Here is a 24534-nt window from a genome sequence, read left to right as displayed (position 1 = left end):
CTTTTAGTAATCCCCATTCACGGAAGATACTCACAGTGGAGCTATTGGAGCTTATGTAGCCAGCAATGTGGTGAAGGAACTCAGCAACGTTCTCGTTATTGCACAAATCCTCGACCGAAAAACGGCGGAAGAGACTGCACCAGCCTAGGACCCGAAACAGAAACAAGAGTTTGTTACAACCGCAGACGGTGCCCAGGTAAACTGCACGCTTGTAACTTGAAATTCATTAAAGCTGGAAATAGATTGATATGATATTGCATTGGTCGAGGATCTTGATGAGCACGAAAGGGAGGAAAGGAAGTAAGTTTCAAACTGAAAGACAAAGTAGGGAAAAGATGAGGATAGCGAGAAAACAAAGGGGGTCTAGGAAGAGTTTTCCAACCACCCCGTTTAAGCCTTTGTTTGATCATCTCAGTTCTTAGCAAGCTATGGTACACATAAAGCTTTTTCGGTTTCTGTAGTCAGAGATTGAGTCTGAGAGGGTTACTAGCCCTCTGTAGACTTGTCATAGCCCTTGTTTTCCAGTTTGTTCAGGGTTCCTCCCAGACCTTCACAGCTTCTGTCGTGGTCCCAGTACCAATAGCCTCTTCCAGATGTTCAGTTAGTTGGGGCGCGGCACGAAAAATAGGGGAGAAGCGCGGCGAGAGAGAGTCGCTCGCCGTTTTTTTTTTTTTTTTTTCGCTGCGCTGCAACTAACTGGAACGCCTGGAAGAGGTTACAGTACCAAAGACTACTGGTACTTCACTCCACTGTTGCCCACCTTCAATGAACAAGGGCGTTAGGAGTTTGTCTTTGGGAGCCAGCCCTTTGTTTGCGAAAAGATTTTCCTATTTACAAAAATCATCAATCACGGAGGATACTCACAGACTGTTAAAAATGTTAGGATGAGTCAATTTGTCCATGGTACGTTACAACCTTCCCGTGCGATTCAATCCGCGCAAAGTTATTGGATTCATTACAGGAGCCATAATCGGGGACGGAGACCGTAAGCGCGCGCTATTTCTAGTATTGGGGCTGTCCCCATGATATGGGACAATTTTTCTATTATTAGAACAAATTGCGTCATCATGTGCGGTACACGCGCGTAAACGCTGCGAGGATTTTTGCGGATGTAGTGCGGGGAAATGGCGTCCAAAATGCCCGAAATAATTTGATACTTTTGGCCCACAACTCAATACGTTCATGTCTGTTGGAATTTTCACTTAAGTATTTTCGTCGTAAGCTGCTCCAGCTTGAGTGAAGTAAGATAGTGTCGAATTTAGTTATATCCCGCTTTATATCACTGACCAAGTTATGTTCCGCTACTTCTTTTACAAGAGCTCCACATTACTCCACTCTACTGAAGTTTCACACATGCTGAACATTAACAACTTTTCCATAACACAACAAAAAACCTGTTGGATATAGTTGGATATAGCAGCGTTTCTGGACTTCAAAGTGTCCCTCCTATTGCCACGCGCTTGCGAGGATTTCGACAGCCGATCGCGACCGAAAAGTAAAAAAATAATTGCAAGTTTGAGTTTCGCCTGAATTGTAAGCAACGCTTAATGTTTTATCAAGGCCCAATAAGTGACAATAAGTTTATGTCTGTAGACGCTGCTCAGTTTTGGTTGTGTAAAAATCCAACAAATTGTCTGTTGTCGATGAATAAGAGCGCCCGCCGATGTGTGTTTTGTACAGTCAGTAAAACATGACAAATTGAACTCCCGCACTTTCGTGTGGCAACTTACATCGAGCGAAGTTTTTAAATATGTTTAAGCTTGATAAATGTTTGAGAACGTATTAAAAGCCTAGCTGAAAATATGTGAATACAGCAGAAATAATCATAAGTAAAATCAGTAAATAAGTTACGATGACGATTTCTGTAATCAATTCGAACAACGATTTCGATTTTGTTGGTTTAGTTATCAAAACTCCTTGTCTATTTTATTTTCGCAGTGTAAAATTTCACTGTGTTAAAGAAACACATATGATGTTAGTAGCCTTTTGGCGTTGGTAAAAATTGTTGCAGCATCTCAGCACAAAAGACAACGAAAGAAATCTTTGTCAAGATTTGTTGACAATTGAAAACATCGACTCGGACTTGAAAGTGCACGCGCTGCACTGTGCAAATGAGCTACTCCAAAACTTTTGCAAACTCGCCAAACAAACAGAAACAATAAGAAACTATCAAAAGCAGGTTCTGGTTAAGATTAAGCATTGTTTGAGAAACTCTCAAATTAGCTCGATACCAGAGTAAAGAGTTTTCTTTCATAATTTTTCTTTACAGAACAAACGCAAACGCTTACGCGTTCAACTAGCGCGAGCAGATATTATTCATTCACAGCGCGAAATTGAAGTCTTGTTTTCAACCCTGAAAAACTCACCTTTTCCATCAGCTCAGAACATAAACCTACATGTAAGAGCCCTGGATCTTATTCATTGCCTTATTCCCTGCCGTCGCTGTGAAAAATCTGCAAGAGAATCTCGCAACTCTCACCATTTCATCACGGAACGTGACAACATCCTTGCGAGAACCCCCGACATGTGCGTGGATCCGCGCGGATATATGTCGTCATGGTGGCGCAATTTGTTCTAAAAATAGAAAAATTGTCCCATATCATAGGTGCGCGCATATCATAAGACTTACGGTCTCCGTCCCCGATTATGGCTCCTGATTTATTATTATTATTATTATTATTATTATTATTATTATTATTATTGTCTCATTGTTTTATTTCCAATTTTTAATTTAACAAATATTTTTATTACTCATCTTACATATTTTATGCATTTCTACGTTCGTGATATTTTCTTTAGCTGTGAAGAAAAGTATTAAATCGTGTCATTAGGGTAAGACAGCTCGGTTTAAAATTGCCGCTCGGACTGCGTGTACAGCCACCGCATGCATGGACTTCCGCCTCCCTTTATTTAAAGCTCCAAAAGACAAATTATGTAAAACGCATGGACAGTGCTTTGGGCTACTTTTTACGTGACACGAGTTCTTATTTGCATGTTCCTCAGAATGAAAAAGCAATTAGCAGACTACAGCGTGTCTAGTATAAAAGGCAAAGTATGAAAAAATAAGATTAGAGTAAGGAGTGACCAGATGTGGCCTAAGGAGAAGGTTTCGAGTATAGCGTCCAGGTTTACTCTTATAGTCTTTCCTTGTTTACAAACCTATTTTTGTATTTTCAGAAATCCAGATCAACGGAAGATACTCGCAGTGGAGCTACTGGAGCTCATGTAGCCAGCAATGTGGTGGAGGAACTCAACGACGTTCTCGTTACTGCACAAATCCTCGACCGAAAAACGGAGGAAGAAACTGCAGCAGCCTGGGACCCGGAACGGAAACAAGAATTTGTAACATCCATAGGTGCCAAGGTAAACTTTTTAAATTCTTTTTCGTGCGATCATATACTGAAACCGCAGCGTTATACGACTATGCACCTCATCATAAACCCTACTTAACGGGGTAGGAGGCTATTCAGGCCCTCATCAACAAACGCTCGTATTTTAAATTCATGAAAGAAAAGAACGCTAAATCCGTAACTTTTCATCAAAGTTATACAGGAACAAATTGGTATGATATGCCATTGGTCGAGGGTCTTTGATCTGGGGCAAGCGTAGTTTGATAGGAATCTTTTTTTAAAAAATTATAAATTGCTGTTTTTTTTCTTTTCTTTTCTTTTTTCTTTTTTTTTTTTTTGTCATGCCACGGAGAAGTAAAATTGAAACCATTAAAGAAAAGAAGTCAAGAATTTGATTTAAAATGTTCCGTAGTCCAGTTTTCCGTCACAAATGTACTTCCACACAAACTTTGACACAAATTTATACAGCTCAGTATGGTAACGAGAGTCATATTTGTACTCTGGTGAGCGCCCAGAAATCAATAAAAATATCAAGAATTTACAGACTAAAAAATCGTAAAATCCAAGTTATCCAAGTTATCTAAGACGGTAGCTGTTTGAAAATAATGAAGTAATAATTCTAGGTTATAGAGTTTTTGGACCAGTTTTGGTCACAGTTGATGTTCGAAAGCTTAAGGTGTTGAATCAGTTTCTATTTAAAATGAAGTGGTTCTTTTTAGGTCAGCATTTTGCTGATAACACATTCTCATTTCCTTCAGCCTGCAGTGACATGAATAGTGGCAGCAATTGTCAATTCTACTTTAACAACGGTCACTGCTCCAATCCTTCTGTCAAGAAAATGTGCAGGAAGACTTGTGGCGTTTGTCAAGGTTTGTCTTTTCAATATCTTTTAAGTTAATATCAGCACTTTAGAAATATCTTAAAGCATTAGAAAAGCCAGTGCAAATTCGTCAATATAGATGTTTACACAATGATCAAGAGGGCGTCCTTTCAGGGTCTCATCTAAAACTACTTGACAGCAACTGCAAATGAAAAAAAACACTCCGTTGCTGACTGTTTCCTCGTGCTATTTGACTCTCTAGTTTTATTACTTTCTCGAACGCGAAGCGACTGACACTAAGTTTGCATTTAAACCGAACGACGGTTAAACTCCACTCAAATTGAATAATAATTAATAGCGTAAATAAACCCAGCGGTTCACACATTCTGCACGCATCATAGCTTAATTATTCCGAGTGGTTGACACATTCTAGACGCAACTAGTATTACAACACTGACATAACTACCACGCCATGCTTTTGTCACTGCTGAATAATTTCTTGTCAAAAAATATCTTTTCTCTACTTATTATTTTTATTGCACAAATTTAACTGTTTAAGTGATTATATGGTTTCCCGCCTACCGCCACCCCCTATTTAAACCTCGAAAGGACGAATCCTATAAAAGGCGTGGGCAATGCCTTAGGCTACTTGTTTACATAAATAGAAAGTTGTTATTTGCATGCTTTTTAGAAAGAAAATACAATTGGCAGATTACAATATTTTTAGCATTGAAAGGCAAAGTACGAAAAAGGATCAGGGTGAGGAGTGAATGAAGGGGAGCAAGGAGAGAGAGTTAAGAGTATCGAGTCCAAGTTTATTGGTCGTAGACTTTCCTTGTTTACACACGGATTTTTTTTATTTTCAGAAATCCCCATTCACGGAAGATACTCTCAGTGGAGTGACTGGGGCTCATGTAGCCAGCGATGCGGTAGAGGAACTCAACAACGTTCTCGTTCCTGCACAAATCCCCGACCGGAAAACGGAGGAAGAGGCTGCAGCATCCTGGGACCCGAAACAGAAACAAGAATTTGTAACGTCCGTAGGTGTCAAGGTAAACTTATTAAATTCTTTTTCGCTCGTACAAGCCACAGTGCACACACTGAAACGTGGTCTATAAAAAATGAAGAGCCTCGTTAAGTTTAAAAGTTGTAAAATGTCAAGTTCTTAGACGGTCTTACATCTGATGAAACTAAAACTTGAGAAGGACTAGTAATTTTTTGTTTTGAAAAATGATCACGTCACATGAAAACCGCCAATAGTTTCTTTTGTTTTAATCACATGTGTGTAATCAACCAAAGAATAGGCCATTTTGCTGATGCAAATATTTCCTAGTTCCATTCCCTTGTGGGGGCAAGAAGTGATCACTCGGCCAAAAATGGTATCGTTAATTCATTAAATACATCAAATTTTGCCCCCACAACGGACTGGAGCTAGCATAAGCAAAATGGTGTATTGATTTTGAAGAATTTGTAACGTTTTATATAATTCATAAAATCCAATATGGCGTTCTGTTTGGAAACGGCAATGGCGTCATTGTTTCATGTTGTGTGGATTTTGGACCAGTTTTAGTTCAGGGGTTGGAATCCCGTTGATTGTTTTCTTAGGCTTTAATTTCACAGCTGTTAAAGCTGTGTATATAATTGCGATAATCAATCATGTCTTCAGTATTGGTTTACAGATGATGTTTGATAAATCAGTTCTATTTAAAAGTCACAATATCGCTTATAATACTTTCTCATTTACTTCAGCTTGCAGTGACATGAATAGTGGCAGTAATTGTCGATTCTACTTGAGCAACGGTCACTGCTCCAATCCTTCTGTCAAGAAAATGTGCAGGAAGACTTGTGGCGTTTGTCAAGGTAATTGTGTAACTGAAGATTGCTCGGCTTCCGTTGTTATACTTACATGCATGCAATTAACCAAATAATTACCTTGCAAGCAGCTCTCGTTGGTGATTTTGTGACATTTAAACAAAAATTCAAAAAATCTAAGATGGCGTCTTTTTGAAAATAATGACGTCGTTTCAACAACATATCTCGTCATCGTTTATGTTGTGAGCTTTCTGGACCAGTTTTGGTCACAGCTGATGTTTTACTCCTGAAAAGGCGTTGAAGCAGTTTTTACTTACTACAAAGTGGTCCTTTTTAAGTCAACATGTCGCTGATAACACTTTCTCGTTCACTTCAGCTTGCAGTGACGTGAATAGTGGCAGCAATTGCCAATTCTACTTTAACAACGGTCACTGCTCCCATCCTTCTGTCAAGAAAATGTGTAGGAAGACTTGTGGTGTTTGTCAAGGTAATTGTTTAACTGAAGCTCCCTTTGTTTGTTCCGTGTTATAATTGCTGGCACTCAGTCGACTATTTAATTAGTCAGTCAGTCAGTGAGTCAATAAATCAATTCATCAATTCAATCAATCATTCATTTACTAAATCGTAGTTTTAATTATTGCCAAAGATACTAATTTCCAAACATTAAAGGTAACGTTGCTTCAATTTATGAGATCTGCTTACTTTTAGAAACAGACTTCTTCAAATTAGCAACAGGCTCCTGCTGTTTATCATTAACACACAGTTCAACAATCATCTCAGAATTCCTCTTATCATGACGACCTTAGTAGACTTTAGGCGGCTGAAAAGAGTTTTCCAGTATTTTTCACACTTGTAGTTTTATGGATCTATTTTACCATTCTTGTTCAGTTAAGACGATAAGAGTTCTTATCATATGACCCGTACGGCCCCGCGCGCAATTTCCCCTGAAAACCATAATAAAAAAGTTCTCGTATGAGGGCCGTACGCGTCGAAGTGATAGGGCCGGAAAAACCCGTACGGCCCTACTAGAAATGCGTACGGCCCTACTAGAAACGCGAACAGCAAAATCGATGGGAGTTAATGACAAAAACAATTTTTTTTGCTGCAAAAGTTTGTTCTCTTCAAGATGAGTGATGAAAGTTAACATTCTGAGAGTGAATTCTACTATCCAGGCGAACTGTCCGATGCAGAACTATTCCGAAAGCTTTGAAAGAAAGTTAACACTCCTCACAAACAACTTTCTCAGAAGCCAACAACAAGCAAACCTGTAGGCGTTCAAGAAAACAACTTTTCTGGATGAACTGTCCGATAATTAACCTTTGGAATAAGCAAACAGTCTTGAGGCGAAACTTCTTTCAGTGGAAAGCATCAAAGAATTCATCGTGGGTCAAAAGCAAGAAAACCAGCAACGCGAACAAAACAAAGTACGTATAAGCTTAAATCAGTTAAATTTTTTCCTCGAGTTTCCAGAGTTTCTGGGAGAAGTTGGTTAAACCAGAGAAATGACAAACATACCTTGTGTACAGGAGGATAAATTGCTCTGCAGTTTCTACATCAGTGTTGTTTGAAGAGACAAAACTGAGTACGAACACAAGTTCATTACCGTACAGTTCATCCAGAAAATAAAACTCGCTTGTGTTTTTTGTTCGACGAAAAGCTTGAAACGACCCCGACATTTTCTTGAGTCCTCAGATGAAGAAGATTTGTGAACAATTTCAGTGAAGCGTGAAGCGAACTTTTGTCCCTCGCTAAGTGTTGATAGTTTTGACATATTGTTGACAGCTTTATATCAACTTTCTGTTGGCTTTTTAGCATGAATTGTAATTGTGGACTTTACATGAGGAAATGAGTCGTGTTTTTCGATGAATTGTGAGTTTGTTGTTCGACGCGAAGAAATAAGTGACAAGTTTTTTATTGTAGTCGTTCCGCGCGCGGCCGTCTGATGTTATGTAATCGCGTCCTATTTAGGTTCTGTCAAACAGAATTTTCAAAATTTTCAACACAAATGGTCATATGATAAAATGCTTATTGACTGAGTAAGGTCGGGCCGGACGGAAAAATATTTGGCTCTCGGTCAGAACGTACGGACCTTGCCGCGCTCGGTCCGTACGTCCTGACCTCGAGCCAAATATTTTCCCGTCCGGCCCTCCCACTCAGTCAATAAGTACATATTATTTATATCATGCCCATTCATTAAGAAGTCATGATCGTTTTCTCGATATTATTAATTACAGTGGCAATGGTACAATCTGTAAGAAACACACGGCCCTTAGTTTTTGCTTTAAGAGCTTATAATTTAAAAAAAGATGAGTCCGGTAACCTCCGCATTTTTTTATCATCGCATTGTAATCAGCGAGACACGCCTCAACTTTTTGCAAAGCCAAAAGAGAAAATTTTTAGGAGTGAGAACTCAGAGCCACCTTATATTTTCGAAAACTTAAGGGGCCCTGAAAACCCTCCTACCTTTTTCACACAAAGCGAAAAATTGCGCGAGGAGTCTGTTTCAAAACAAAAGAATCACTGTGCCACCTCAAAGTCTAATCAAATTAAACTGCGGTTTAACTTACCGACGTGGAGTCTGCAGAAATATTGGAAAAGATTCCACACGTCAAGCAGTTTAGAAAATCTCTGATAAAAATTCCTCATTTAAGAATCGCTATTAATGTAAGACATTAAAATCCCGCAGAACACACAAAAGTTTATATTAAAGTCCCTTCCTAGTACGTCGGTGAAATTTGAAAACGTCGTTCCACTCTGAAAACATAAAAATGTTACCGCCCACACACTAGGCTGCGGAAATTTTGGATTTGTGTCTGAGGAAAATCACGATTATCGTGACGTCATCGTTGTTAAAAACATTCTTTTTCAAAATGTTTTCCGTCCACAATAAAGCGCAAATTCCTCTAGTTAGAAGAGCGATTTCGAAAAGCTACGGTTTTCATGACGGATTAGTGTGGACGGTAGGCCTAACCCTAAAATAAATCTACGTTTTGAAATTCTCAGGCGTAGTGTGGACGTGGCTTAAGTTGAAGTTTCTGGGCGTGCCGCTAGATTAGCGTCTACCTTGTTTGCTTGTTTCTGACCGTGGGAACAAGATTCACTGATTCGTCAGTTTTAATCGCAAACACTGAAAAACAGAAGTGCCTAGTTACCATTTGTAAGTAATATATCAAACACGAAAGACTGCGTTTGACCACATTTCCAAACACCGAGAACAGAGTTGAAAATACGACGCGCAGCGGAGAATTTTGGACGAACCACGAGGTGTTTGGAAATTTGATCAAACACTGTCTCGAGTGCGTGATATATCTTCTCAATAGAACCTAAAAGTAAGAAGAAAACTGAGAAATAAAATCGTTAACTCTATGCTAATTAAGATCAAATATTCAAACACCGGCAGGGTCATGATTTTCTTTCTTTAAACTTCATGAATTATTAATGAGTTTGAGAATAACAAATAGAAAAGAAAAACAAAAGCGTTCTCATTCTCAACTGGTCGTCCGTATTTTCTTTGGTTTTGGCAAAGAAAAACACTTCAAATGAGTATCGATTCCAAAGAAACGGTCCACGAGAAGACATTATTAAACGTAATCAGCACTACTTGATAGAGACTTATCTTGCATCTACAAAGTGCAAAACCTTGTTCGAGCGTAAACTGCTTTTACATACTTCTTTTCCGTGAGATACACGTAATGCAAACATTATCTGAGCTCAGATCATAGCGGAGCTCCGGCGGCCCGAAGGGCCGCCAAGCGGAGCCCCATACTCATATAGGAAAGAAAAGGAAACCCATGAGTTGATTTTCTCATGATTATCATGGCTAGCGGTATTGCTCGTGGGCGCGTACGCACGACGGCGACGGCGACGGCGACAGAGTCGCGCAACATGGCGGCCTTACTCCAAATAATAGGTTGACAGAGATATGCACCCTTGCTTTACCGTGAACTTCTTTGATATTGGACATCCATGTTATGATCAATTGACATCTGTCAAAACAAGGTATCCGCTGACCAGTATCATGTGACCATATCGCGGGCTCAAGTTTACAGCTCATCGAGGTCACGCGTTTTTTGGAAGTTGACCGCTGACCAAGTGCTGATTTTCGATTGGATTGTGGGCTCATGTCAGGTTAACTTGTTGAAAACAGGGCAGGATTGTTCGGAAGGCGGTTAACGCTAACCCAGGATTAAAAGTTGACCGAATTATAACTTTTTCTTCTACACAAATGTTTTTTGCTGCTTTGTTTTGTGTATATGGTGATTATTAAGAGTCCCTGTTCGTAAATATGGAAAATAACTCGGCAAGGGTCGAAAATTCGATTTCGCTCATATTCCTATGGTAGACAGGCTAGGGCATGACAAAACCTACAGGATAGTTTTTTTTTGGCAAAATATCCTTTTATTTCAAAGAAATATGCAAATTACCAAATTCCGTTAAAATCGTCCTTTGACGCACCATTTTATTAAACAAGTTTGAGAGCCTCGCATACAAAACCACATCGTTCTTCCGTCTTTAAAACACTCAAATATTTTTGTGCAATGTTTAAATGTGTACTGGGTTAATTTTAGGGAATGCTTCGTTGTGTTTTTGGGTGCAAAATAATTAAATTTCGAAGACATGTATTTCATTCACTTAAAAGTACTTCGTAAAAATAATTGATTTTCACCATGTGCGAAACCTTCAAATGGATTAAGCTTCTGGTGGTTGAATCGCAGAGCGATGGTCGACAGATTCCTGTAAAAATTTCTTTGGGCAAATGATTGTGTGCGGCGCAAGAGCTTTTCAAAGTACGTTAAAAATGCAGATATTTGACCATCCGTCGTCAAATTTCAATTTACGGGTTAGACATATATTTTAACACGCGCCACATGTCTTGAGCTATATTAAGTTGAAATAGACACAGAGCTGATATGTTCTAACCTTATTTGCTGTAAAAGGCAGGTCCAAAAGCCGATTTGACGTGTTTCTGTCACCATTCGTCGCACACAAAGCAGAAGTTTGCTTTTGTTTACACAACGTCCGATGTACATCGCCAACTGTCAACTTATTTAACGGTCGAATACCGCGAATCTATGACCCTCTTTCGACACATATGATCACCATTGCATCTAAGTCAAAAACGGCTAAGTGATTTGTACAAAGTTTCTTGCTTTGCACTACACCAAAATATTACGTTTGATCATCGTTTGATCTATCGCCGCTTGAATCCTTGCTTGCAGCGGTTCCTTGTTTGTTCGTCACGCAATGCTGTCATCCCATTTTAGGGGGTTATTCACCTTTATTGGATGTTTCAAACTTTATACAGAACTCATTTTGCACTGCTCACTGACTCCCGGTGACTTGAGGAAGCACGCTTTTTCTTCAGCATTTCATGAGTAGGGGTAGGGGTAGGACAATTTCTATCCTAATACGTAAGGCTCCGTAAGGCTTGGAACCACAGCGAGCACACAATCTTGTTGAGTAGGAAGAGATTAAATTAAGCAATGAAAAGAATGAATAGTTAACCATTGCCCGTGTTGTCATCTTTTACTAGACCACCGCTACCTACACGCCCTGCGTGATACCGTAACGCTAAACTCGTACCTAGGTCTTTTCGCGCTGTGCAATTATTTTTGGTTTACATATAATACAGTGGGCTACCCTCGGGGAAATGGGAGGTGGCCGCTTAAGAGGGGTTGGCCGCTTAATAGAGGTTGGTGTACCTTGAATATTTTTTCACTATCGAGTTATAAATTTAGCTAAATTTCTTAGTAAACATGGATTCAATTCAAGACAATCATGATAGACGTCAGTCTAGGAGACCCAGGGGCAGTTAGTGGGGGCAGGGAAAAAGTCTAAACGGGTCTTCGCCAGAATTTTTTTCTCACCGGTTTAGACTTTTCCCCGCTCCCACTAACTGCCCCTGGGTCTCCGAGAATGACGTGTATAATGATTGTCTTGAACTGACTCCATGTTCACTAAGAAATTTGTAACCCCGCGAAAAGACCTAGATACGAGTTTAGCGTTACGGTATCACGCAGGGCGTGTAGGTAGCGGTGGTCTAGTAAAAGATGACAACACGGGAAACGGTTAACTATTCATTCTTTTCATTGCTTAATTTAATCTCTTCCTACTCAACAAGATTGTGCGCTTCCTGTGGTTCTAAGCCTTACGGAGCCTTACGTATTAGGATAGAAATTGTCCTACCCCTACCCCCTAAAATGGGATGACAGCATTGCGTGACGAACAAACAAGGAACGCTGCAAGTAAGGATTCAAGCAGCGATAGATCAAACGATGATCAAACGTAATATTTTGGTGTAGTGCAAAGCAAGCAACTATGTACAAATCACTTGGCCGTTTTTGACTTAGATGCAATGATGATCATATGTGTCGAAAGAGGGTCATAGATTCGCGGTATTCGACCGTTAAAGAAGCTGACAATTGGCGATGTACATCGGACGTTGTGTAAACAAAAGCAAACTTCTGCTTTGTGTGCGACGAATGGTGACAGAAACACGTCAAATCGGCTTTTGGACCTGCCTTTTACAGCAAATAAGGTTAGAACATTTCGAAATTATCAGCTCTGTGTCTATTTCAACTTAATATAGCTCAAGACATGTGGCGCGTGTTAAAATATATGTCTAACCCGTAAATTGAAATTTGACGACGGATGGTCAAATATCTGCATTTTTAACGTACTTTGAAAAGCTCTTGCGCCGCTCACAATCATTTTCCCAAAGAAATTTTTACAGGAATCTGTAGACCATCATTCTGCGATTCAACCACAAGAAGCTTAATCCATTTGAAGGTTTCGCACATGGTGAAAATCAATTATTTTTACGAAGTACTTTTAAGTGAATGAAATACATGTCTTCGAAATTTAATTATTTTGCACCCAAAAACACAACGAAGCATTCCCTAAAATTAACCCAGTACACATTTAAACATTGCACAAAAATATTTGAGTGTTTTAAAGACGGAAGAACGATGTGGTTTTGTATGCGAGGCTCTCAAACTTGTTTAATAAAATGGTGCGTCAAAGGACGATTTTAACGGAATTTGGTAATTTGCATATTTCTTTGAAATAAAAGGATATTTTGCCAAAAAAAACTATCCTGTAGTTTTTGTCATGCCCTAGCCTGTCTACCATAGGAATATGAGCGAAATCGAATTTTCGACCCTTGCCGCGAAATTAAGAATTTGTCTGATTTTTACAGGCAGGCACGCTTAAAACTCAGAACAGAAGGCCAAACAATATACAGAAAACCTCGCTGCAAAGTTGAAAACTCAAATCAAAATTCTACCTTTTCCTGGGTTAGCTTGTGGGGCTCTGAACAACCCGCAACAGGAGCTACGCTTTTAGGCTGGCCTAAATCTATATATTAATTTCCTGTATACCATCATGTGCGAAAACCCCTTCGCCATCCAAATAGTGCATTCGGCACTGAAACAACCGTTCCTGTCCATGAAACCTCTTTGCCGTCGAGCGGGCGTGACTTACTAATGTTTTGGTCCCGGGCTTAACCACAGTAAACACAGCATCGGAAAAGTCGGTATAAGGCCAATACAAGAATACCTGCTCCTGTTTGTAGAAAAACAAAGATGACCGTTCTAAAATTGGGATAGAATCTTAATTTACAGGTCTTGACACACACGATTTACCTTTCAACCGGTAATTTGATTGGTTGTCGTAGTAGCCCCCAGTCTGAATAGTGTGACATATATACATATGAACTGAACGAATTAAGCAAAAGAGAAAAAAAAAATGAAAGTCATAAGTCGATTCAAAGGACTCTGTTTTGAGTTATAATTGAGCGTGCAATTAAAGCTCGGCTGAATGTTTTTGCGGTTGCTCTGGTAACCTTTGGGTCACAAAATGAACATAACGTGTTCACCAACGATTGAGGCAAGTTTGTTTTCATACCATTGCATTGACGGAAAAGGAGTGGTAGTATTGACTCCTCAAAGAGGACTGCTTAAAAAAAGCTGGAAACCGCTGTGAGCCACCTAAAGAACATATACACAAGTACTTCATGTCTGCGTAGAGATGGAATGGCATTCCATCACTCTATATAGCCATTATTAAGAATACCTTATTTTAGTCTGGCATTAATTACTAAACGTCAATGTTTCCTTTGATTCTTTTAGCTTGATACGGCTCCGGACAGCTTGTACCAGTTCTACTTTTACAACGGACCCTGTCCCAATTCTTCAATCCAGAAAATGTGCAAGAAGATCTATGGTTTCCTAGCGCTAGCTAACATCGTTCCCAGGGGTTTTTGCCACTTTTAATTTCAAGAAAAAAGCTCTGGAAACGAAGTTGGCTATTATAAATTTCAGTTAAAACAAAATCTTGATTTTTTTCGATTATTTTTAAAGACTAGAACTTATCAAATAATCGATTGTGTGTACGTCTTTACGTGTCACTGTGTGTTAGGTGAGCCTTCGCATGCGCGTGTCTGTCGACCACTGAGCCCGAGTTTGGTTTACGGGCGTGTTTGGCAATGGCCCAGTTACAACTTTGCTTGATAACTAAATACGATGTTTGGTCGCATAACTAAACTTTGTTTTTCCAGTGACACCGCAATTCACATTGGCCTGTTCAGTTCATAGTTTCCAGACATTACATTTTGTTCATGCTTATAACTGGTAGAATATACAAACGAACAAATACAATAAGAACCAAAAGATCTCCGAGTACGACAGTTGTAATTTCGTAGTTTTCTCAAAGAGCCACTAATCTCATCTACCTCGCCGTGAAGTTCACATGCTGCCTAAACCGACGCCTACGACCCTTAATACTTCGTAATTTCTTGTCCAATGGTCAAAACTAATCGGCATCATATGGGCGTGTTTTACGTCAGGAATTGAGGTGGCTCGATCAAGGTGTTCAGTAACAATACTGTTCAACTTTGAGCGTGCTCTGATTGGATTGTGACTCACCATGGCCGTGGTGAACGTAAAGCTCGGCAGATTTTAGCATGCTTTCGGAGAATCTTAGGAAAGCAAATTTCGTCTTGTCCAGGCTTAGGGCAAACGTCAGCGATTCGACGTTTGCCCTGGCCTAAGACCGCCTAATCTGAGTCGAATTTAATTTCGGCAAACGTCGCACCATTCATCCACCTATTTCAAAATTAATAGGTTCGACGAATTAAGTTCCACTAAGATTCGACGTTTGCCCCAGGCCTTAAATTTGTTTCAGTTAATTTGAAAAGCAGATAGAAATTACGTTAAATATTAATTGATTTCATTGAGGGCCAGGCCACGTTTAAAAAAAAAAAAAATCAGTGACTGTTATTTATTTATTTATTTATTTATTTATTTATTTTTGATTTCCGCCCAATGAAATAAATTTAGTGTCAATTATTGATAGAAAGTAAAATAACTCCCTACACCAGTTCATAGTCAAAAACAAATGGACCGGTTTCTGTGGGATTTTTACACGCGCTAATTATTTAAGAAATAGAAAATATGTACCATGTTTCTATCGAGTTTTATATAATAACCCAAGTTATTCTCGCATTTTGATTGGTTCTCGCCTATGATCTATTAGAGGACAGACGCACGATTGACGTTATCATTTCAAATTTTTTCCCCCTGTGTTTTAAAATGACGGAAAGTTTTGAGAATTTAGATAATATTTTACATGACTGGGCAAAAGATAAGGTACAAGAAAGTCTTGTCCAGGCATTGAACAGGTACCAGAAGCATAGTCTAGCAGGAAGAAAAAAGATAAAGCCGTTTCTATTTTAGAAAATGACTCAGAAAAATACTCGAGCAGTCTCAGTCGGCAGTCGAGCGAGACTAAACCAAGCACAAAATTGGTCTTGGTAAGCCGAGAACCATTGCTTTTTCTCGAATTTAACAAACCCAATGAACAAAATGTTTATGAGATTAATTTATTTAAAACATTGAACTTTTCTCAGTCTCAAAATAATTGTTGACACAGTGATTGTCTGGAATGAAACATTAAAACCACTTCTTAAAATCATTGAAAATAAACACATAATCTTGCTTTCCGATGCAAATGTTCCAGTCCGTTTCAGAGCACAGCAGCGAGCAAAGTATAGCTCACTACAGCTCACGGCCAACTGTATCGGAGCTAAAAGGTGTCTCGACACTATTTCAAACTGATTTGAGAATCACCAACCACAGAGGACACAAATTTCCACCATCACTAACGCTCCTTTCATTCAAAACTCGAATCGAATGGCCTCCAGGTTGACCACAACCCCAAGTTTTCCGAGCGTAGTTTTTCAACTCCTGCAATATTCGAGGCAACATCCAAGCTTTTCGGCTCACAGGGCTGCTCTGATGACAAAAACTGACTTGACTTATTCAGTTATAGATCACAGTTATAGATTCAGTAATAGATCACAGAAGACGTCAAAATGTGGTAAGAACATCAGTGACACACTCGGCTATCGCCTCGTATGCCACTTTTTTGTTCTTACCACAGTTTGACGTCATCTGTGATCTATTACTGAACAGACGCACGGCAACATCGAATCTATTTGTTAAATAGAAACACAAGCGAGTGCAAGTTTGGGAGAACGAGAAATCCGCAGTTTTTTCGAATCCTCCCACACTTTCACAAGTGTTTCTATTAAACAATTAGATTATGAGCTCGAGATTTCTATCGCGTGATAGTTAATAAGGGCGCAGCCCGAGTCAACTATCACGCATAGAAATCGAGAGCAAATAATCTAATTGTTTTAGTACAAATCTACTACTCCTCCAAACCTTTATCTAAATCCTCTTCACAGATACTTCGAAAACGCCAAGAAGCGGCCGTCATTTTGTTAACAAGCGCGCACTGCTACGCTACTCACTATCTATCACAGAGTAGATAGTGAGTAGCGTAGCCAATCAGAGAACGGCATTCGTGATAGAATGCTAGTAGATTTATACTAAAACTCGAAAGAAACACGGAGAACATGTTTCTATCTCTTTTAGAAACACCGCGACGAAAAACAGAAAAATAGCTTGTATATACTTTGATCACCAAATTAGCAAATTGAATGTGGTTTAGCGTTGTCTGTACTCTTATCGACAACGAGTACGCGTCATCACAGTGGCCAAAATGTTGTGGACTCACGGGGCGCAGCTGAGTGAGTCCACAACAAATTTTGACTACTGTGATGACGCGTATCGTTGTCGATAAGAGTACAGACAACGCTAAACCACATCAACCAATAAATCAATATCAACTAATAAAAAAAAAGAAAATGTTTTTGCAAGAGCGCGAGGTGAAAAAGTCATTGCGTGACACATTGACGCGAGCAGCGTTGTCTAGATTCTTATCGACAACGGTAAATTAGCCAATCAGATTGCGAGATTAGTAGCAGTTGTGGTAAATAAATGGCACGTAGTGTACGCAGGAGCGATTACATTTAACTACCATTTCTAAAATTCTGGCTAGAAAATTGGAACATAAACAAACAAACGGATGCTTAAAAGTAACTAGAAGTAACTGAACGTACAACCTGTGTGGAGTGAGGAGAAGTGTAGACAATGGAAAAGGATGAAAAAAATAATGCACAGAGGAGTGGCGGACTGAGCAAAATCCTTTCTATCAAAACTCCTAATTTTGACAAAGAACCCTCTCTAAACACCTGCCCTACTATGGCTTAATAGAGGCCACACAATAATCATCAAAGTGAATTGTGTTGAATTGATATTCAAAGAATTCCTCCCTTCTACTAGTGGGATAATTATGTAAGAAATAAGTAAAGAGAATTTATTTGTTAACAGTAACACAGTGATGAAAGTGAAGAATGATCATCGCAGTAAATTTTCCAATTTAAGCAATTGGAAAGAAGAAGCCTGAGAAAATCAGGGCTTCAACGGGATTCGAACCCGTGACCTCCGCGATACCGGTGCAATGCTCTACCAACTGAGCTATGAAGCCACACATTGGGAGCGAGGTCAATTAATTGAGTTCATAGCTTCCCGTGAGGAGTGATATGATGTGAAGTATACATGAAATAATTCATATTTGAACTGCAGTTGTAGATGAAAGTGAAGAATGATCATCGCAGTAAATATTCCAATTTAAGCAACTGGAAAGAAGAAGCCTGAAAAAATCAGGGCTTCAACGGGATTCGAACACGGAAAATTTACTGCGATGATCATTCTTCACTTTCATCTACAACTGCAGTTCAAATATGAACTATTTCATATATCCTTCACATCATTTCACTCCTCACGGGAAGCTATGAACTCAATTAATTGACCTCGCTCCCAATGTGTGGCTTCATAGCTCAGTTGGTAGAGCATCGCACCGGTATCGCGGAGGTCACGGGTTCGAATCCCGTTGAAGCCCTGATTTTCTCAGGCTTCTTCTTTCCAATTGCTTAAATTAGAAAATTTACTGCGATGATCATTCTTCACTTTAATCTACAACCGCAGTTTAAATATGAATTATTTCATATATACTTCACAGTAACACAGTGATGTTTTGCAGCTGCGATTTCAGTATTAGTATTATTATTTTTTTTTTTTGGCTTGTGGCCTTCAGATCATTGGAAACAGTGCCGTATTTTGTTTTCCCAGCTCAGAAAACACCTTAGAGAGATTTCTTGAATGTTTTCACATAACAACAGTGTTGAATGCAATGTAACTTACACGCCAAAAAATAAATAAAATTTTATCAAAATACAGAACTATGATTCAACATGAATAATTAGCTCTCATGGATTCATTTGGATCTTATAAGGTAACTAAATGGTCCGATATAAAGACAGACACCTTTTTCTTTTCAGGTGGCTTATCAGCCCTTTTAGGGATAACGGGCACTTCACTCCAAGACAACGGAAGTTCAACCAAACACTGTCATCTTTGCGATCTGTGGTAGAACGATCAATTCACCTCTTAAAAGGGCGCTGGCGAAAGTTGGGATTGCTAAATCATATAGATGTAGAACTGATGGTTCATTTAATTTTAGCCTCATGTGTTTTGCACAATTACTGCCTTCTTAAGGATGATTTTGATGCGGGCTATTTTCTTGATAATACTGACGACGACGACGACGACGACGACGATGATGATGATGATGATGATGATGATGATGATGATGATGATGGTACTCATGGAAGTGATGCCAATAATGATTCTACACCAGGGGGTCGAGATGGCCTACGAGTAGCAGAAGCTAAAAGAGTTCAATTAATGAATATTGTTGTTTATGGAAGGATTGCTATTGGGAGTGTAAGAACGGTTTTAATCCCAGCTATTGATGGCAATTTGGTTCTGAATAAATGAGATTAAAAGATGAAAAAGTTTTGTTTTTCCTTATAAAATGCACTGCCTCATTGTTTTCTAGTGCATCCATGTACATGCAATCTGCGATTCTTGTGTCTTGTAGGGGGCAAATTCAAGGAGAAGAGTATGCCCCCCTCCCCCATTGACTAACACTGAATGATGACCCACCTTGCTTTAAGGTGGCTGAACACAGTTTTTTGCGCATGCTCCTCAGTCTTCATTTCTGGTGCCAGGCAGCATGGGTACAAAGATTGCTAAAAAAAAAAGAAAATGGCACTGATAAAGTATTGACATATTTGTTCCTGACCTGTTCCACATGTTATTCCTTCTCAAAATAACACGCTGTTGTTCAGCTACCTTAAGTCATGGATCTGACCCTGTGCAGTCTACATTGTTTAGGTAATCTCACGTTTCAACATTTTTCAGACAAAAAAGCTTTTATTTATCAAATTTAAAGTTGTGAAATTGTCAACAAAGCAAACCAAGCATGACAAAAAAAGATATTTGTAGCGTATTGATTACCATAGCAACATCGTTATGCTATTATGCCGATCACTCGTTACTGTAACATTGTGAAACTACTGCATGATGTAAAAGTACTGGTTCTGCGTGAAAGTAGAATTGTACGGAATAAAGGGAATGATAATGATGAATAAAGTAGATTAGATATGTGACACGAGAGAGAGTATTTCTCTGTCTCGGTAAAGGCAATATGTCCTAAATGACTACACAACAATGTTGTTGAAAATGTGTTTCATCACCCACAAAGAACAACATTTTTTTAAAGATTTTTCTATAGCTGGCTTGAGCACTTTTAGAACAATTTGGACTACAACCAACATCCATAAAACTCAACATGGGTATGCTGCTTGTTGAAACGAAACATTCTAAGCATGATGATTATTCAATTGATGATTCAGTTCAACAGATTCAAACAATTCTATCCAAGGGTTTACTTCTAGCTTACAAAGGTAATTATTGTGAAAACGGGAGCTGATTCAAACAATCAATGTATCTGTCACGATTTGACATAGACTCACCTTTTTCCCCATATATTAAAAGAACCTGTTGAAAAAGCCCTTCATCTCTTCATTTATCTCCCTAGCCAGCTTCAGTTTTTCTTCCTCAACTTTTTTTCTATTTTCAGCATAGTCTTTTAAAAAGTTGAGCATGTCTGCTGCTGATGAGCGGCTTCCTGGCCGTTTGCGGCATCTTACTCTCTTCTTTCGATCATGTGGCACTTTCTCTGGTTCATCTGTGTCATCTTCATCTTCATCTTTATCCAGCTGCAGATCATCACAATCTTTGCTAGAGGAAAGTAACCCCAATTTCTGGGCTGAGCTCTCTACTGTATAGGTTGGGTTGACAGTGACATCTTTTTCGAAGCACTCAGACATAACCTCAAAGAATGTCCTAGCTTTCCGCTCATTTCCTGGCTTGTTGTTATGGTTTTCCACCACCTTATGATGCGAGACAAGCTTTCCCCATTTTCTGAGGTACTGATCCCCTGTCACCTTTCCCTTTGACTCTTTGTTGAATTCAAATGCAAAATGTCCTTTTTTGACTTTTTTACTTCAGTTATTAAATCCTTAAACTGTTTCCACAGTGCAATGAACAGTTTCACATGTGCCTCTTCCTGTCTCAGTAAGCTTTATTAGTAGAATTCTACTAGTATACTAATGCAAATGCTGTAATCTGGTTGGCTGAGCCATTGAACACTATCAGCCATTAGTGTGCAGTGGCTGGAGGTCGTCTAGGAAAAGGCGACGTTTTTTTTCGTTTTTCCAAAGGTTTGGAGGAAAATTTTGACGCAAATGGATAATTAAATTCCTGAGAAGTCTAAACGAAGGACTTTTACGGTTTCTTGACTTTTAAAAAAGTTGAAATTATTAAAAAAACTGACGCGCGTGGGTACACAACTTCAATTTTAAATGAAAATTCAATCCGAGCGATCTTTTTCAGGCGCAAAGTTTAACAATATCTCAAGAAATAATTGGAAATCGTTATTTGAACTAAATTTTAGTAACAATTCTACTAAAACAACTAGATTATTCGCTCTCGATTTCTATGAGGTGATAGTCAATTTGGCCTTCGGCCTCATCAACTATCACCTCATAGAAATCGAGAGCGAATAATCTAATTGTTAAGTATGAACTAGTTCCATCATGTTGCACAACACTAGAACTTGATTCACTACTGTCACTGATGATGGAGCTTGGGGTATCTGTCCTGCTAAAACACACAGTTGAACAAGTTTCAGTTGGTGGATGTCGTAGTATCGCTTAGAAACCTGTCTTAGCTTCCTCTCTGTGGTCGCTTGTTAGTCCCAGGCCCCCGATATATATATATATATATATATATATATATATATATATATATATATATATATATATATATATATATATGCAGTATTCATAATGTAACTTGTGACTTCTTCCTACATCGTACTCGTGTGATTTAAGCGTGTGTTTTTCCTTCGCCGTACGCCTCCTAGTTTACTCGAGAACTACAACATGGTGTCAGGAGTGGTTGTCAATTTCTGAACTGCTCACCGCTACCGTATCTTCAGCGAACCAGGTCAATAGTTAATCCTGTTTCACGCTCGTCGGAACCAAGATGGCGGAACTCGCGGGGTTACCGATTCCGACTACGGATTGGCATTCGCCGGACGCTCCTCAAGCGCTCAAGAAGTTTAAAGCTCGATGGAAACTTTACTTCTCTGGCCCGCTGAAAGAAAAATCGGTGGAAGAACAAATAAACTACCTTCTCATCTGGTCGGGCGACGATGGCATCGAATTAGTTTCCACCTGGGCTTTATCTGCCGCGGAGAAGAAGAAACTCGATACCTACTGGACTAACTTTGAAAACTACTTGTCTCCGAAGAACAACTTTCGGATCTCAAGGACCCTAAAGCAATAACCTGGTGAGACAGTGGACTCATTTGTGAAGAAATTCAAATTCTGGTCGAAGAATCTCGGTTTACGAGCCCTGGTGAGCATATCATCGATGCTGTCATCTTTGGTTCTAATTCCAAGCGTACGCAAACCAAACTCCTAGACAAGGACATCACTCTCACGCTTGATACTGCGCTGAATATCGCCCGGACTGAAGAGGTCACCAGTAACCAAATTAAAGAAATTTCACCTGGTACTTCAACTCACATTGACGCGCTAAATCGTGATCCTTCCATCTGGCCCCGCTGCCCCACGATTCGTTTATATGGATGTTGCGGCACCGAGTACGATATTTCTGAACGACATTTTTGTCCTGCTTATGGTTCAAAATGCGGTGCATGCGAAAAAGAGAATCACTGGAGAAAAGTGTCTCGTTAATCAAAGCCTGACAAAAAGGGGAAGACTAAGGGTGATCATAAACAGCATTCTAAACCTCCAAAAGAGAAACCTGATAGAAAGAAGCATTTCCATAGCCTTGAGGCTCGTGATCAAAGTGAAGACAGCCCCCAAACATCAGTTCCAGATCAGCTATTCTTCCATACCTTGTCAGTTAATCGGGTCACCAAGAATGACACTCAAGCCTTCCTAAAGGTGGAAGTGGTCTCAGATCATTGTAAGAAACCGCTCTTGTGTAAGGTTGACACTGGCGCTAAGGGAAACGTTATCCCTCTGAATACGTACAATTCGATCTTCCCAAATGCATCCTGTAACCCTGGTGGCATTCCCACTAGCTTCACACCATCTAGCACCATCATCACTGCGTTTGGTGGACATGCTGTTGGTTATCATGGCACTTGTGTACTCAAACTGGAATATGGTGGCTCCTGTAGATCATACCCATTTCATGTTGTTGATGCTGATGGTCCAACCATACTAGGCCTACCAACATGTACAGATTTGAACATGGTAGCCAAGAATTTCAGCATCACAAACCAAGAAGGGGCTTCCAAACCAAGCACTCCCACCTTGACCTATCTGCGACCCAGATCCAGTTGCTGAAGAGCAGGTGCTCAAACAGTTCAAAGATTGCTTTGAAGGTGTTGATTGCTTTCAGGGCGAATATCACATAACAGTTGATCCTGCCGTTCCCCGAGTTGTGCACCCTCTACGAAGAGTTCCAGAGGCCCTCAGGGAGCCCCTGAAGAAGGACTTGACTCATTGCTTGAGCAAGAAATCTTAGCAAAGGTTACTGAGCCTACTGACTGGGTCAACTCCCTTGTATGCGTCGCTAAGAGCACTGGTGTATGACACATTTAATTTCATACACCACTAGATTTTTGCAATTATTGTACATGTTAGTAACAATTTTTTATTTCATTAGAAACTGGGTAGACGTTGCTCCAGCTTTGAATTTATAACGAAACCATGTCACCCAGAGAGAAGCAGCTAACAATGGAGATCCTGTACATGGGCTGTATGAGCAGTAAGGGGTCTGAATATGAGGACCAAGAAGACAACATCACAGGAGAGAAGAAGAGGAAACTTGTTGGTTATGCCAAGAGAAAGTTTTCTTGGGAGAGGACACGTCTCACCAGCATCAAAGCAAAGCTGGACAAAGCCCATCGTAATAATCTAACTCCGCATGCAAGGGCAATGGCAAAACCTAGGCGTTCTGGTAGCATGTCAGGTAGTATAGTATTAAAACGTTTCACGCCAAACATTGCCATGGCAATTTTAACATTTCACATGTGATCATAAGTAAACACTGAAATTTCATGCAAAATTAAGGAGTCAACCGTGATATTATCAGTGTACTCTTGACTGTGTGTACCCTTCCCTCCCCTACAAAATGCAAGGTTACAGGCACTGCCTACCCCGGATCATCATTTGAATAACTTCTGCTTGCTTTGCTTGTGACAGTGGGATATTCAAAGTTTTATTTCACTTTGTGAAACAGGGAAGTGTTAGCTTGCTTATTAATTGGAGAGTCGAATTTTGTGTTTCAACTTCATTTGACTTTGCCTAAGTGCTTGTGCCTTGAGTACTAAAAAGAAACCCAAGGCATATCAAAGCCTCAAGCCATTCTCACACTGAGCACTTAAGAATGGGTAACCCGAAAACACTGACCCCCGGTCCGCGGACTACCCTACGGACCGGTCCATGGACTACCCCTACGGACCCCCTCTACGGACCACCCTAAAGTAGTGTAAAAAATAATAAATAAAGATTTCACTTGTGGGTTGTCAAATAGATTCAGACTTGTGTCGGTGATTTTTCGAGTGGTTGCACTCTGCAAATGTAACAGACTCGGGTTTTTAACACCCCAACCCCCCACCCCTCCCCCAAAAAATGCCTAAAAGCTGTTTTCAGCGTAAGGACATGACGATGGTAAGAAGGAAAGTTCCTACCTTCCA

General features: G+C 39.7%; 2 protein-coding genes across 3 annotated transcripts in view; both read left to right on the top strand.

Annotated features, from left to right (window-relative positions):
- Positions 1-17529, top strand: part of LOC149095870 (proprotein convertase subtilisin/kexin type 4-like) — a 44184-nt gene extending 26655 nt beyond the window's left edge. Inside the window, exons 14-20 of one of the 2 annotated variants that reach the window (XM_089281697.1) lie at positions 8-196; positions 3178-3363; positions 4109-4219; positions 5037-5222; positions 5920-6030; positions 6359-6469; positions 14112-17529. In XM_089281697.1, the coding sequence (XP_089137823.1) occupies positions 8-196; positions 3178-3363; positions 4109-4219; positions 5037-5222; positions 5920-6030; positions 6359-6469; positions 14112-14116 (899 nt within the window). In that variant the 3' untranslated portion in view covers positions 14117-17529. The remainder of the gene's footprint in view (positions 1-7; positions 197-3177; positions 3364-4108; positions 4220-5036; positions 5223-5919; positions 6031-6358; positions 6470-14111) is intronic. The other variant, XM_089281698.1, reaches the window with a different exon arrangement.
- A 637-nt stretch (positions 17530-18166) lies between these two features.
- Positions 18167-19898, top strand: LOC149095869 (uncharacterized). Its single transcript, XM_089281728.1, has one exon. It carries the CDS (start codon positions 18690-18692, stop codon positions 19224-19226), a length of 537 nt encoding a protein of 178 aa, XP_089137854.1. The 5' UTR covers positions 18167-18689; the 3' UTR covers positions 19227-19898.
- The last annotated feature ends 4636 nt before the right edge of the window (positions 19899-24534 follow it).

The sequence above is a fragment of the Orbicella faveolata genome, unplaced genomic scaffold (genome assembly GCF_042242905.1).
Source record: "Orbicella faveolata isolate gen_17 unplaced genomic scaffold, um_ofav_v1 contig_48, whole genome shotgun sequence".
NCBI classification, from domain to species: domain Eukaryota; kingdom Metazoa; phylum Cnidaria; class Anthozoa; order Scleractinia; family Merulinidae; genus Orbicella; species Orbicella faveolata.
Note: the sequence above shows the minus strand (reverse complement) of the source record. Positions and strands in the feature narration are given on the sequence as shown.

What these genes read in the sequence shown, in the direction of transcription:
- LOC149095869 (XM_089281728.1), top strand. Translation starts at nt 18,690, where the DNA reads ATGGTCCGATATAAAGACAGACACCTTTTTCTTTTCAGGTGGCTTATC.